Source organism: Apodemus sylvaticus, chromosome 7 (genome assembly GCF_947179515.1).
Source record: "Apodemus sylvaticus chromosome 7, mApoSyl1.1, whole genome shotgun sequence".
Classification (NCBI taxonomy): Eukaryota; Metazoa; Chordata; class Mammalia; order Rodentia; family Muridae; genus Apodemus; species Apodemus sylvaticus.
Window position 1 is genome coordinate 17106919 of NC_067478.1, and position 16651 is coordinate 17123569.

At 43.1% G+C, this 16651-nt stretch overlaps 1 protein-coding gene across 1 annotated transcript; it reads left to right on the forward strand.

Annotated features, from left to right (window-relative positions):
* Nucleotides 1-10398: 10398 nt before the first annotated feature.
* On the forward strand, nt 10399-16651 carry LOC127689530 (IQ domain-containing protein F2-like). The gene is made up of 2 exons (XM_052189228.1): nt 10399-10431; nt 16265-16651. Exons 1-2 carry the CDS (start codon nt 10399-10401, stop codon nt 16649-16651), a joined length of 420 nt encoding a protein of 139 aa, XP_052045188.1.

Below are 16651 nucleotides of genomic sequence, written 5' to 3' on the forward strand. Positions count from 1 at the left end.
ATCAGTTAAATAACTGTGGTTTATTTCCTTAGCATTGCTAACACTCATTGACCTTTGTGTCCAAATTCAAAGACAGTAGCGTTGATCTAATACAGCTACGTAGCTTTCTAGCGGTGACAAATTAGACCATCAAATAGACAAAGCTGAATGCTGGGCTGGCTACTCTAGCCGTGTCCCAGACTCAACAGTTGCTTCTCGGTACACATATTATATAATATTGCACTAATTGGACATACAGCTTAGCAGGTTACTATTTATTTTTTTCCAGAAAGCTTAAAAAAAATGGTCAGGCACGTGTTGCATACCTGTAATCCTAAAACTATAGGGGTCAAGGCAGGAGAAATTATAAGTTCAAGACCAGTCTGGCTACATAGAGAGATCCTATTTTAGGATTTATTTTTAGGTTTTACCATTTTAATACATCATGACAGGAAAGGCATGGCAGAGCAGTTCAGTTCCTGGTAGGGGACTGTGTGGTAGAAGCTGCCAACACCGTCGGTCCAATCAAAAAGCAAAAGGAAACAGGAATCAGGAGCCAGGCTGCGACCTTTAAAGGCTGACCCCGACTTCCGCCAGCTAAGACCCACCCCCCTATAGACCTACTTCCGCCAGCTAAGACCCACCCCCATGGACCTACTTCCGTCAGCTAAGACCTACTCACTAAAGACGCCATAGACTTTGAAAAGAGCTCTGCCTGCTCTGGAACAAGCCTTCAAAGCACGATCCTGTGGCAGACATTGCAAATGGACCCCGATGTTCACCTTTCATATTTCAGTCAGGCTGCAGGCTACACACAAGAGCTTGTTAGCCTAATTATGATCCTAGCAAACCCTCCATAGATACTCAAAAACTTTTGTCTGTAACAGTACCAAGAAAGTCAATTGCTCCATATTAAATAACATCTTTTTTTTTAACTCAAAGGAGATCATTTTAGCTGCTTTGTGAGCCTTTTTATTGCATCTCTATTTTTTTAAAGCTTTATCCAATATTAGAATTCTTTCTCAAGTTCCTGAAGTAGCATTTCGCCCTTAATACAATATTTCTAAAAATGAGAAGTTTTTCTTTAAAAAAAATTCAACATTTCAAAATATAATGGGAATGTTCTAAGTATTTTTAAAAAAAGATCCCAACTAAAACGCATACAGCAGCACAAGAGACTCTGGGCAGGGTAAAGCAGCTGTGAATGAAGAAGTCTTAAAAATCTGGGGATAGGGAGAAAGAAGATTAAAAGTGGGCAAAAGACCTAAAAAGACATTGTTTTCCAAAGAAAGCATATAGCTGGCCAACAGGTACATGGAAAGGTAGTTAACATCACCAGCCATCTGGGAACTGGAGACCAAAATCTCAGCAAGCCATCACGTGACATCTGCTCAGATGGTGATCATCTTAAAAGAAGGGACAGAAAGTGTGGGTACGGGTGTCAAGAAAAATTGGGACGGCCATATGGGAAACAATATGGAAGAGTCTTTAAAAAAATAATAAAAATAGAACTACCATGTGACCCAGAACCGTGTTTCAGAGGACATACCCAAAGGACACAAGTATCTTGAAGGCAGGGCGTCACTCTATGCACACGCGCGGGAGCCTCCAGGCCCTGCCTCGCCCGGCACCGGGAGTACAGGTGTGTGCCACCTTATTGGGTTTTTTTTTTTTTCATGTAGGTGGCAGAGATCCAAACTCAGTGTGTCACACACTGTCAGACAGTGTACCCACAGAAGGAAAGGAAATGTTTCACAATTCCTAGATCTGATCGAGAACTTAGGTCGTCTACTATGTAACAACTCAAAAACAAAAACAAAAACAAAAACAAACAAAAAAAAAACCCTCTGAGGGTCCTGGCCGGAGCCCCTGGGTGAAAGCGAAGGAAGCAGCTTGGCCCTGGCAGCAGTGAGGCGGGGCCTGTACCCTCCCTGCCAGGCCCGCTAGACAAACTCCAGCCCTGAACGCTAGCTGTGGCTCTCCTCGAGGGCCTTGAGCAGGGCTGCTGCGAATGAATGCATCCCCGCACCGTTCTGCAGAGGCTGCCAGGCAAGGTGACCTTTAGCGCATTAATGCACAAATGCTTCGGAGAACCCAAATTACGAAAGAAGACGATGCTGGTTTGAATAAGAATGGCCTCCGTGGGCTCAAGCTTTTGAAAGCTTAGGAAATGGCCCTACTTGAAAGGATTAGGGGTGTGGCCTTGTTGGGGTAGGTGTGACCTTGTCAGAGGAAGCGTGTTACTCGGGGGCTTTGAAGTTTCAAAAGTCTGCGCCAGGTCCAATGTCTCTCTCTTTCCTGCTACCTGAAAATCCAAATGTAGAACTTTCCATTTCGCCAGCACCGTGTCTGCCTGGGTGCCGCCATGCTCCCCTCCATGGTGATAATAGACTAAACTGAAACTGTAAGCAAGCCTCCAATTAAATGCTTTCCTTTGTAAGAGTTATGGTGGCCATGGCATCTCTTCAGGGCAAGAGAGCAGTGACCAAGACGGCGACCATAGAGGATGAATTTTTAGACACTTCCAAACAAACCATAAGAATGCCGTTCATCCACTTGGCAAACGCAGACCTCACCAAAGAGGGTCCTGGCTCACTGGGCACCTCAGCGACTTTCTTGTGAGTACCATGGTGTGCATGCTGTGCGTCTGTGTGGAAGTGTCCTGGATGACTGCCACAGGCTAGCCCCTGATGGGATGGAGGAGTCTGATGTCTGGGAGGATTGCCACAGGCTAGCCCCTGATGGGATGGAGGAGCCTGATGTCTGGGAGGATTGCCACAGGCTAGCCCCTGATGGGATGGAGGAGTCTGATGTCTGGGAGGATTGCCACAGGCTAGCCCGGAGTCTGATGTCCTGGAGGACCTTCATAGACTAAACCCCTCAAGCCTGTGGATGTGTCAACTTTGCAGATGACACCTTCCCACACTGAGAATGACAGGAGCCCAGCTTTGCAGCAGAACTAACTCATTTCTTCCTCTCTGTCCCTCCTTTTCTTCCTCAACTTTTCTCCGCTGCCTCTTTCTGCTCTCCCCTGCCTCCAGACTACTGTGACTTTAAGGAAAATTTCACAAGGCCCACGCCCAGATCAACAGCTACAGGCAGTTAATGACAGTGGGTGGGGAAAAAAATCAGTCTTCCTCAGGGATAAACTCCTTAATTGGTTATCCGGTGCTAAGTGCTTAGCCAAAAATAAAAGCATACGTACAAGGAAGACACATACATGTGTGTGTGTGTGTGTGTGTGTGTTTGTAAAACAAAGAAGAAACCATGAATGGAGCTGGGCAGGGAGAACACAGGAAGGATTGGAGGAAAAAGAGAGAGGAGAGGATGTACTGTAGTACATATCTAATTTTTTTTTTTTTTTTTTTGGATTTTTTGGTTTTTTCGAGACAGGGTTTCTCTGTGTAGCTCTGGCTGTCCTGGAACTCACTCTGTAGACCAGGCCGGCCTCAAACTCAGAAATCCACCTGTCTCTGCCTCCCAGAGTGCTGGGATTACAGGCGTGAGCCACCACTGCCCAGCAGCCACTTAAATTTTTTTAATTTAATTTTTAAAAAGGGACAAAGAAAAAATGATGGAAGGGCCTGTGAGCTACTAGGGATCCCTAACTCAGTTGCTCTACAAAGGGACTCAACATGCAAGCAAACAATCATATTTGCTTTAATCCTGGCACTTGGGATGCAGAGGCAAGATAGATCTCTGTGAATTCAAGGCCAGCCTGATCTACACAGTGAGTAGATGTAGAGAACTATGTAGAGAGACCCTTTCTGTAAATAAATAAATAAATAAATAAGCAAGCTTTATTTGTCATTGAGAATAAAATAGTGTGCATTGTATTAATTAGTATATTAGTATAACATAAAATACATACTTCCTGCACATGACCCTCTTCCATGCTTCATGACCCTCCGTGTATATAAATACACACATGCATACAGATGCACACACACACATTTTAAATCTAGCCTCTGCATACATATAAGAGAAAATGGGATATTTAAATTTTTATGTTTTAGTTTTGTTCTACGTGCATCAGTGTTTGCCTGTATGTATGTCTGAGAGGGTGCCAGATCTCGGTGTTACAGACAGTTGTAAGCTATCATGTAGGTGCTGGGAATTGAGTCAGGTTCCCTGGAAGAGCAGTCAGTGGTTACTGAGCCATCGCTCCGGCCCCTGAGGTATTTATTTTTTTTAATTAAAAATCGGGGTGTTGTGGAGCTCTCTGTCTGACCCCGCAACATCGTGGAAGAAAACAGAGCATGCTCAGTAAACACAAGACCCACCTGGGGTTAACAATAACTCAGTGACCTCTGTGAAATAGGAATGCTTTCTGTTGTTATTGTATTTTTAAACAGACTTTCTCTATACAGTTCTGGGTATCCTGAATTCTCTGTTGTAGACCAGGCTGGCCTTGAAACTCACACATCTGCCTGCCTCTGTTTCCCTAGTGCTGGGATTAAAGACTACTGACCCAACATCTGACTAAGACAACTCTCTTATTCAAAATAGCTTTGTAGTTCTTGTTCTAAAGCCTGTTTTCTAGGTGCTGATAATACTGCTATTTTTTTAATGTTATTCATTTCCTACAAAGTATCTACAGGACTATTGGACAGAGTAGATTCTTAAGACTTCTATATAGCCATTTGTCTTTTATGTTGTATTTTAAGTTGCAATTTAAGTTCATTTATTATTATTTCAGGTGTGCACGAGGCCATGTTGTGTGTGTGTGTGTGTGTGTGTGTGTGTGTGTGTGTGTGTGTGTGTGTGTGTGTGAGGTGGCCACAGACAGCCTGCCTCCTTGTGGGCAGAGGACAGGCTCCAGAGCTGGAAAATCAGCTCTCTCCTGCCACCTTGTGGATAGAGGGATGAAGTGCAGATCATTAACCCTTGTATGCAAGTGCCTCTACCCACTTATCCGGCTCTCTAGCCTTACGTTATTGTATTTTTAAGTTTTTTAAATCCCCTCCCACCAAAATCTAGTGAATAAATTAAAATACACAAAAGACATAAAATGCACAGTTCTCCGAAGACACAAATAGCCAATAAGCACACACAATATACTTAACAGTATTAATCGCCAAAAAGTTAAAAATATCAGATGTGGTTGTATGTGCCTTTAATCATCACCCGGGGGGCAGAGGCAGGTGGCTCTCTTCTGAGTTGGAGGCAAGTCTGGTCTACACAGGTATTTCCAGGACAGCCAGCACTATATAATGAGAACTTGTCTCAAAAAATAATAATAATAACTATGTCTTCTCTTATATGCATACAGAACCTAGGTTTAAAAATACATGAACCTTGCTGCAGGTGAGACCTGTGTTAATGCCTGTGGCCAGGTTGATGCCAAGGGTCATGATAATGTCAGTGGTCTGTGCTGCTGCCCAGGACCATGACCATGGTCCATGTTACCACTGAAGGCCATGGGATTGTTCATGGTCTGTGTGGCCACCTGTGGCCACCTGAATCCATGTCGATGTCTGGGGTCCATGCTGCAGCCAGAGGCTGTGTGGATGTCTGTGGTCTGTGTCTCTGCTGTCCATGGTCTGTGCTGCCCTCCCCCCCCCCAGGGCCATGCTGATGTCTGTGGTTCATGATGAGCCTGGGGGTGGTACTGATGTCCAGTGCTCATGTAACCACCGAAGGCCATGGGGATGCCTGTGGACTGTGTGGCCACCTAAATCCATGGTGCATGCTATAGCCAGAAACCAGGAGGAAGCCCATGATTCGTGTTACCGCTGACTAAAAGGCAAGAAAGCTTCTTCTGCAGTGACATTGATGACTGCAGACTCACAGTTGAGAATGAAGGACACAGAAGGCTTCTGATACAACCTTTCTCCCCATACTCCCCAAAAGAAACAGTGTAGACAGGAAGCCACTGGAGAGAACTCTTAAAAATTGTGACAGGGATGCTGAAGGGTAGTTCTTCACAGTGGATGGGGTCTTGTGGGGGTGTGGTGGAGAAAGGACTCAGTCATCTTCAAGGGCTGGTCACTGGAAGTTTGAGCGTGCTCTGGTGATTATAGACGCAACACAAATTGAACTTGGGTATTTTTTATTATTATTACTATTATTATCATCATCATCATCGTCGTCGTCATCATTATTGATATATTATTTTAGAGGAGGTCACAATGGTGGGGACTGGACATGAGAAAACCAGGAAGTGAATGTGATTGGAATACATTATATGAAATTCCCAAATAATAAATAAGAACATTTAAGTTAAAAATAAATGTGCCTTTATCTATACCTACATGTGTATTTATATGGAGGAGTCATGGAACAAGAAAAAGAATTATGAAAGGGAAAGAAGGAATGCTTTTGGTTTTTTGGGTTTTTTTTGTTTCTTTGTTTTTCGAGACAGGGTTTCTCTGTGTAGCCCTAGCTGTCCTGGAACTCACTCTGTAGACCAGGCTGGCCTCAAACTCAGAAATCCACCTGCCTCTGCCTCCCAAGTGCTGGGATTACAGGTGTGCACCCAGCTTCGAAGGAATGTTTTTAAATATAATATTTTTATTAATTCTTTGAGAATTTTATACATTGATTTTCAGTTGTATTTACTCCCCCTCCTTTCCCTAACTACTCCTAGATCCATTCCTCCCCCTCCAGATAGTCTTAAAAAAATTATACTAAAAAGAAAAACTAAACACTTCAAGATGATACCCCTACACATCCAGTAGGATAATTAATCAAAACATCAGATGGTAACAAATGCTAATAAAAATATGAAAGAATAAGAACTTACAAACACATTAGCAGGAAATTTAAATGGTTGATCCCTATGGGGGGGGGGGGGGAAACGTGCCCCTGCTCCTCGGCGACCAAACACAGAGTCAACCATGAGCCAAATGTTCAGTTCCTATACGGAGAAATGAAAGGTGTTCAAAGAAAACTTGTACATGGGTATTTATAGCTGCATTATCTGTAATAACCCAAAGATGAAATCAAATACCACAAATGGCAGGCACACGAACAGAATGTGCTATGTCCATGCAGGGGACTATTGCTTAGCAATACAAAATCATCATCAGCACTGATGCATACTGCAACAGGGATAAACTGTGAAGACATTCAGTAAGTGAAAGAATCCAGACACAGCGGAACACACGCAAAGAAATACTAACGTGCTGGGCTTACAGATGTCTGCAGCCAAGCCCAACTGTCCTCGTGAAATTCTTCCTTTTTAACTCTTTACTGATTCGGTGTGAACGTCACATCATGCACCCCAACCCCACTCATCTCCCCATCTGTATCCAACCTCCGCCCTGCAACCTCCCCCACAAACAGAGTTTTAAAAACACACATGTACATCTCAGAATGGAAGCAGCAGTGTGCAGTGTGTCCCACAGTATAGCCTTTGGTCCACACCTCTTCACTTACAAATGGTCGTTGCAGTGAGTTATTGGTTATTGTTTAGAGGCCTCTGGCTTCTGCTACATGATCAATACTGGATACACTTGGGGACTCCTCTCAGATATCCTGCTGCTGCCCTGTGTGTCATGGACATGCTGAAGCTCTGGATCTGCAAGACTGGACCCGTTACTCCGGCAGATTACAGATGGGGTAGATATCAGGGTGGGCCAACTCGAAACCTTGGATCTGGGCCTGGGAGGTAGTTGAGTTGGCCAGCCTGCCAACGTTCCTGTGCCTGCATCACCAGAGCGAGCTGTTCGCTGCCTAGCTCACCCAATGCCACAGCTGGCAAGGGACAAGGACGGCTCTCCTGCTCTCACACCCTCAGGCCAGCTCACCCTTGCCTTCGCCACCAGGGCTACCTTTATTCTCCTGCCCAGGTGAGATGCAGGGTCCACTCTTCCAAGTGCTGCAGTAGGTGATGGGCAGGGCCAGCTCTCCTGCTTTCATGACCTCAGGGTCAGCTCTCCCACCTGTCACAGGCAGTGATGTACAAAGGGAAGGCATCTTTCCCTTGACCAAGCCAGCCCACAGTAGACCAGTAGCAGAAACAGCTTTCCTTTACTCATGCCTTCAGGGCTGGCTCAACCAGTTCCTGAGGTAACATGGGCCTGGGATATCAGCATAAACCCTACGTGCCGTAAGACTACAGACCCAGACATGGCCTCTGGCAGCAGCACAGGCCCTGATGTCCCCATAGCCTCAGGTGGCAGCAGCACAGGCCCTGATGGCATGCCTTAATTAGCAGCAGAGGCCACTCAGATCAGCATGGCCCCCTGTGGTAGCACAACCTTCAGATACCCACATAGTCTCTGTAGCAGCCCAGACCACGGATATCCTTTGGCCTTTGGGGGTAACTTGGACTGCAGACACTGACACAGACCCAGCCGCAACAAGACCACTGATCCAGGCCTGGCCCTTGGTAGCAGCCTGGGCCAGGACCTCCCCATAGCCTCCCCATATCTGCCTGTTCTTCACCACCACCGAGTCTCCAGTCCCACAGTGTATGACCACCTGGGCTCCTCTTTCTCTTCCATCTCTCCACCACGTATGCTGTCTCTCTCATCTCCCCATCATGTATTCATCCATCAAAGTGGCCTCCACGGCGGGTGCTTAGATGTCTTTCTTCCAGGCCCACATAAAATTCTTGATGGAAATTCCTATATTTGGAGATGATTTTTAATAAGTAAGATCTGAATTTCTAAGTTTTAAAAGATTCAAATTGGATCTATCAGATCTTGGTGCCTATTTATGGTAGGTCTTTAATGGCCTTCTCAGTGGGTTCTGGGTCTATGTATTAATCTCCATCTACCGTAAAAAGAAGGGGGTTTTTTTTGTTGTTTGTTTGTTTGTTTTTTGTTTTGGTTTTGGTTTTTTGGGTTTTTGGATTTGGTTTTTTCGAGACAGGGTTTCTCTGTGTAGCCCTGGCTGTCCTGGAACTCACTCTGTAGACCAGGCTGGCCTTGAACTCAGAAATCTGCCTGCCTCTGCCTCCCAAAGTGCTGGGATTACAGGCGTGTGCCACCACCCCCTGGCAAAAAGAAGCTTTTTTGATAAGAGTTGAGAGGTGCACTAATGTATGGGTATAAAAATAAGAGCTTGGGGATGTTTGTTACCATGATCACCTAGCAGAATAATATTACTAGGTTCTTCCCTAGGAGAGACATGGGTTCCAGCTTGAAGGATACACTTAAAATCCAATCTGAAAGTTTGGATTTCAGATTTTTTTTGTGCCATTATTGCACCTCTGTATATATCTGGTCAGATCACTTGTTCTTATAGCTTGCAGGGTTTACAGCTTTATAAGACTGTTAAATACCTTTCTCCCCTGGTGGTATGCATAACAACCTTTGAGCATTATGAAAGACAGACAGTTGAACTGAAGCTTCTAGTTCTGACTATAGAAATACTTGTACATCCATGTTCATCAATACTTATTCACAAAGGAACCAGTCAGCCTAGATGCCTACCAATTGATGATGGATAATGAAAATGTGATATACAAACAGAACTGAATTTGATTCAAGTGTAAAAAAAAAACAAAACAAAATATAAGACCTCTGGGTAAATGGATGGGACTAGAAAGTATTCTACTGAGTGATGTAACCCAGGCTCAGAAAGACAAATGTGGGGGCTGGAGAGATGGCTCAGCGGTTAAGAGCACCAACTGCTCTTCCAGAAATCCTGAGTTCAAATCCCAGCAACGACATAGTGGCTCACAACCATCTGTAACAAGAGCTGACACCCTCTTCTCGAGTGTCCGAAGACAGTTACAGTGTACTTACATACACTAAATAAATAAATCTTTTTAAAACGGGAAAGAAAAGAAAGACAAATGCAGGCTGTCTCATGTTCAAAGAACCTAGTTTTGAATGTTTAGATTTGTGTGTTTTTTCCATTAGAATGCCTGTAGAGGTAAGGAAGCTATAAAGAGGCCACTTGGAGACAGAACTTAAGAGAAGAGGGTCAGTAGAACATGTGTTATATAAAAGTAGAAGGGCTGGAGAGATGGCTCAGTGGTTAAGAGCAGTGACTGCTCTTCCAGAGGTCCTGAGTTCAATTCCCAGCAACCACATGGTGACTCACAACCATCTGTAATGGGATCTGATGCCCTCTTGTGTGTCTGAAGACAGTGACAGTGTGCTCACATACATAAAATAAATAAATCTTTTTTTTTAAGTAGAGAGAGAAGAGTCTCAGACAGATATCTTAATCCTACATCACAAAGCCATTGTAAATTAAGTTTCCCCTCTCTCATACCAGACCTTGGGGAGCAAAAAAAGCTACAGGTTGGTTATGATGCTTAAATTTTGTATAAGAGACATAACCAGATCTAGCTGGTGGTTCGAGTAGGGGTGTGGGTGGGTATCATCCTGGTCTAGGGAAAAGAGGGGATACTAAAGCAATGGATGGTTTTGTACAGTTCCATAGAAAGAATCGTTTTACTAATGTATGGATTTCTCATTTGATTTTGGTAACAGTCCAAGACCAGTTTAGTTAGCGAAGATGAAGATGAAGATGAAATTATTCAAAGGAAGCGTACTGTAAAGGTAAGAGAATAGATACCTGCAGCCTATAGCTGTGGTAGTGGATAGAATTAGCACAGAGTGAAGAGAACTGCAAGCAGTTTGTATCCATGCATGTCCTGGGGGTGTGGGTTGTAGAAAATATTTAATCTCAATCCAAGGCTTCTACCATGCACTTGGTCATTCAGTCCCCAGAAAAAGACACACAACTTTTATTGTTTACAATAAACCTTAATCAACACTAGAGCTGGGCAGATATCTACCCTCTATGCTATTAGAATCTACTTTCCTATCAATAACTCAGAGTTATTACTCACTATGCCTCATCTAGGCTGCTCTTATCCAAGTGTCCATCTTCAGGCCATGCTTTCTTGACTCCTAATCCATGGTGGCTTTCTCCTCTCTCCACCTTCTCTTGCTTCTGTTGGTCTCCTCTGACCCCAAAGCTGGGAACACCAAGCTGTAGGCATCTTTATTCACCAATCAGAAATAACTTGGGGGCAAGGTCACATAGTGTCACTTGGGTCTACTTGCAGATTCTCTTGTCTCTGGGGCAACTTGATCTTGGGGCCCTACGCTTAGTATTACAATGCATAGCAACAGACCAAACCTCAACATAATAAATAAAATAAAATAAAGAAAAGAAAAGAAAAGAAAAGAAAAGGCCTATTTTCTCTCAGATATAAATTGAACACAATCATAACAATTATGAAAATTATAAGATATGATATACACTTAAAATGTCCAGTCCATTATATTTTGCAATTTAGATAAAGGATTTTATCATCTATCCTATCTTGGTGAGTTAGAGATTTATATCTAAATTATTTTTATCTTAACTTGTATTATCATCCTAAAAACATCTTCTTAAATCCTAAAACGTTTAATTGTGAGTCTATGACTATCTAGTCTTCAACCCCATCAGAAATCTGAGAAAGAATCTTTGAGTATATAGGTAGCACAGGGATGCAGCTTCTAAAAATCATAGAAATGACAGAGATAGCTTACTGCCTGGACAGTCCCCAATATTCCTTATAATGTTGGAGCATCTCTATCTTCTGGCCCAGAACATCTGACAAACTTGAGTAAAGCAGGAATTATGAAGGACTAGCTAACTCTGTCATGGCAGAGCTTCATAGTCAACTATCCTGCATCTGTTTGTCCTTTTGGACAGCATTCTGTCTGCAGATAAAGTTAGGGCTTTCCCCTGCCACCAGCCCCAGTGGCTGGCTGGCCATAATTGAAGCAATGCCATATGGAGGCCATCGATGGCCATCATCTTCTTTATAGTGGAATGGAGGTACTGTCAGGAGCAAATCTGTCTCATAGTCAAAAGATCTTTTAATAATGAAATTATTTTAAATGTCATATTCTGTGGATCTCTGACAGGTTTGAATAACATCTATCTAGCATAGATGAATTGTTAAACATTGTTTATTTTTAGCTATTTAGTATTTGAATAACTTTGAAAACATTTTATTTTAAATACTTAAATTAGTATCTAATATGACCTTGAGTTTGATGATATGACTACTAACTTGCATTACTTAATTATTCTAAACAGTTTATAATAGCAGCTATTAAAAGGTCTGGGACTAAGCCTTGTATTCTTAAACGAGTTGTGTAGGTATAACACCTATATGAGTTGAAAAATACATATATCATGTTATAACAAATTAATATTAAATTTTTTATTAATGTACAAAGATTTGAATCAATGTAAAAAAACTATAATTTCACCAGGCAGTGGTGGTACACAACTTTAATTCCAGCACTTGGGAGGCAGAGGCAGGTGGATTTCTGAGTTCAAGGCTAACCTGGTCTACAGAGTGAGTTCCAGGACAGCCAGGGCTACACAGAGAAACCCTGTCTCAACCCCCCCCATATATATATATAATTTCAATTATGCATCAAAATACAAAGATTTGTATCAATGTAAGATTATGACTATAAATGCTTTTCAGAATGAATGGATTCAATAATCTACCTCTATTTGTCCAATTTCTTATAATATTCCTATATCTCCCTTTTTTCTTTTCTAAGAGGAAAGGAAAGATATAAATCCATAAGTCTAAGTTCCTTGTTTTCTCCCTGTCCAAAACTATAATTATTTAAATGACAACATATCTATAATTCAGAAAAATAACCATCCATCCCAACTTAAGGTATTGGGAAAACAGTCTTCTTATAATTGCTTCTTGTAGAATTGGGGTGAAAGATTTCTGTTTAGAAACTCAAAAGGAAATTGGAAAAATGGTTAAATCAAAAGAAAGCGAGCTGGCATTATTTGTTGTCCAGTCTCTATGTGCTGAGAAAGTCCAGGGCTTAACTGAAGTCCTGACTGGAACAGTCAGAAAGGCTAGACGAACCAAGGTCATTTGGGATCAGCAGTGCTCTTGGAAGTTGTTCTAGAAGCAAGTCTCTGGAAACAGCATCAGTTTGAGGCAGGATTGATTCGAGAGCTGGAACACCTACCTCCCCACTCAGCCTCCTCCAGGGTGAATCCTGTCAGTACTACCCTCTTGGTGTCTCATTCTGTAATATGTAAATCTCACAAGCAATACACATAATTCTATAAAGACATCTGTATGGAATGTGCAAGGTGCACAGATCAATTAAGGACGGTTTCCTGCTCTTAGGTTGTGCAGCTGAAAGACAACTGTCTGTCTCTAGAGTTAGTCTGCTCATGTAATCAAACTGTAATCTAAGTTTCCACTCACACCATGTGAAAGGATGGTGTAATGGATCTTGAGTAGTCTGTAGCCAACAAGATCCATTGACTGAAGTTCTGGCTAGAGGACGTTTTATGTCTCAGCCAGTTTAGAGCTGTTCACACCTTGAGGGGTCAGTAAATGTTAACCTGTGCTGTTTGGTCTTCTTGATTTCCTTCTTCTCGTCTGCAGCCAAGATCTTCAGGGGGTCTTCTTCTATCAAATATGATCCTTATTACTTTGGAAGAAGTCTAAAACCTCTCTTTTTTTTTCCTTTCCTATTAACACAAATACAGAGCCTTTCTCCCAACATAGCATGACCTTGGTCCAGCAACCCAAAAACCTTCAGTTTAGCAGTTGCTTTTTAAATTAGGTCTGCTCTACTTTGAGCTCTTTCATAGAGGATTTATAATACCATTATAACCACTGAAAATTAGAACCATCTGAATTTTGATAATTAAAACAATTTAAAAGTAATTGTTATTATTTATTGAGACAGTTTCTCTATGTAGCCAGGGCTGACTTGAGATTTGCTCTGTAGATTAGGCTGGCCACAAGCTCACAAGAAGTCTACCTGTGCTTCCTTTTGTCTTCCAAGCATTGAAATCAAAGACCTGAATTTATTTATCTAGGCATCCTTAAAAACATTTATATCGCCGGGCGGTGGTGGTGCACGCCTGTCATCCCAGCACCCTGGGAGGCAGAGGCAGGTGGATTTCTGAGTTCAAGGCCAGCCTGGTCTACAGAGTGAATTCCAGGACAGCCAGGGCTACACAGAGAAACCCTGTCTCAAAAAAACCAAAGCCAAAAAACAACAACAACAACAACAAAAATTTATATCAATTCTCACTTCTTTCTCTCTTTATCAGAGACTAATATCTCTGTGGATCAATACACTTAGATCCCCTTTCTCTTTATATAAATTAATTTAATATCGTTCTCTATATTTAAGCTTATTTAAATTTCATTTTATTTACTGTATAAGCACATTCTCAAGCTACCATGTGTGTGTTCTGTGCTAGGCCAAGCAGTCCCAGTATTCCAGTAGAGGCAAAGTTGAAGGAAAACTGTTGCTTAAGGTAGTGGTGACATCTTAATTCATGTTATTCTTTGATTTTTTGATTGAGGGAAGCATTCAGCCTTGTTTCCTGCTCTCTGAGTAGCAGGCCTTTGCCTGCTTCGTTGCAGAGCAGGGACTTTTAGCATCTGCATGATTAAGCTGCATTTCCAAGGCAGCATAACACAGCACTTGGGAAGACCCTGGGCTGGAGTTTGAGCCTGCCACTTGGCATGTTTGGTTTGGTTGAGGGGGGGGGGGGTGCGCAGCTGTGTCTTAGCTCACACTATAAACCCCAGAATCAGGTGTGTGTATTTTCACCCTAGTCCTGAACCCCATGCATCTTGGGGGTGGGGGGGACTGTGGCTTGGAGATAAACTAAAGAACCAATTCTCCCCACCTCTATACTCTTAAAGTGTTCTTTATTCTGGAATCTGAAATTATTTTTTTCAGTGAGTTTTTGCCCCATGTTAGGTGCCAATATGTTGTAGAAAATATTTAATCTCAATCCAGGGCTTCTACCCTGCCTTTGGTCATTCTGGAAAAAGACATACAACTTTTATTAGTTGCAATAAGCCTTAGTCAGCGCTAGAGCTGGGCAGATATCTACCCTCTCTGCTATTAGAACCTACTTTCCCATCAATAACCCAGAGTTACAGCATTTCATCTGGGCTGCTCTTTCTTATTTTAAGAGTTATTTATTTATTTTATGTATATGAGTACACTGTAGCTGTACAGATGGTTGTGAGCCATCATGTGGTTGCTGGGACTTGAACTCAGAACCTCTGATTGCTCCAGCCCTGCTTGCTCTAGCTCAAAGACTTATTTATTATTATATGTAAGTACAATGTAGCTGTCTTCAGACACACCGAAGAGGGCATCAGATCTCATTATGGATGGTTGTGAGCCACCATGTGATTGCTGGGGTTTGAACTCAGCATTTTCAGAAGAGCAGTCAGTGCTCTTAACCGCTGAGCCATCTCTCCAGCCTTATCTGGGCTGCTCTTAACTCTGAATGGCCAGCTCTCGTGGCCAAGCTTTCTTGACTCCTAACCCATGGTGGCTTCTTTCTCCTCTCTCCACTTTCTCTTTCTCCTAGTGGTCTCCTCTGACCCCAAGACTGGGAACACCAATCTCTCTATTCTGCCAAGCTATAGGCTGTAGGTGTCTTTATTCACCAGTCAGAAATAACTTGGGAGCAAGGTGTCTACTTACAGACTCTACTGTCTACTTACAGACTCTCTTGTCTCTGGGGCAACCAGGTCTTGAGGCCCACACTTAGCATTACAATGCATAGCAACAGACCAAAGCTCAGCAGGTGTGGGATTCTGCATATAGACATCTCAGTCTAAAATAACCAAGAGTCAAGATAACATTCATTTGCTCATTCCCCTACGTCTCCTCAGCCTAGACTCTTGGATCTGAGTCTGACTCTGACATAGATGCTGGAAAGGGGGAAACTGGTCAGAAACTGCTTGGGGCTAGAAGTCAAGAACTTGACTACTCTGAATTAAGCAGAATGTTCTAACTACAGGAGGGATGGTTGCAGAATATGCAGGAAGTGCTGCAAACCCTATCACAAAATCAAAATACATTGTTGTTATTGAGAACGATCAGACGGTGTGTTCTGACACATGGGTCATCAGGGAAAGCCAGGCAAGAGTGTTGGAAGAGCAAATGTTCCCAAACCAGTGAGTCCTAAAGACCTGGTGTGACTCACAATGCTGTGCTGCTCTCCTCTCCACCCTTGATCTAGGCAGCAGTGAGGTAAGCAAGAGAGGAATGCTATAAGCCAAGGGTGGAGATATATCCCTCTAATACTAGCTGTGGGAGATAGAGGCAAGATGAACAGAAACTTAAGGAGATCAGTGCCAGCCTAGAATACATGGGATGAGAAAGAGGGACTTTGCCCATGAAAGGGAGCTAATGTGACCACAACGGCAGAGAAGCCAGTGTGCTAGATCCCCAAACTCTCTAAGGAAGATTCAATGTTAAGAGACAGCCCAGAGCCCTTCCAGGAAGATCCTGGGAGTTTGTAGCAAGGAGGTCTCTAAGCACGCTCTCTTATCTCTGTCTAGAAAAAGATCTTGGAAAAAAGAAAAAGAGCAGCCATTCAGGTGCAGGCCTGGTGGCGTGGGACCCTGGTGCGCAGGGCACTCCTACACGCAGCCCTTGGAGCCTGGGTCATTCAGTGCTGGTGGAGGCTGACGCTCAGAAGGATTCTGGAGAAGAAACGGAGGAAAGTGCTGATCGACTTCTCAAACACAGAGAGAGCGGTGGTGACGCTCCAGTCTCTGGTTCGGATGTGGCGGATCCACTGGCGGTACTGCCAGGTCCTCAGTGCTATCTACGCCATCCAGGGCCACTGGAAATACCACAACTGCGAGTCATGCGCACTCCTGCGGGGTCACTGTGTGATCACCACCACTCACCTGCAGTTCCATATTGAGATCATTGACCACTGA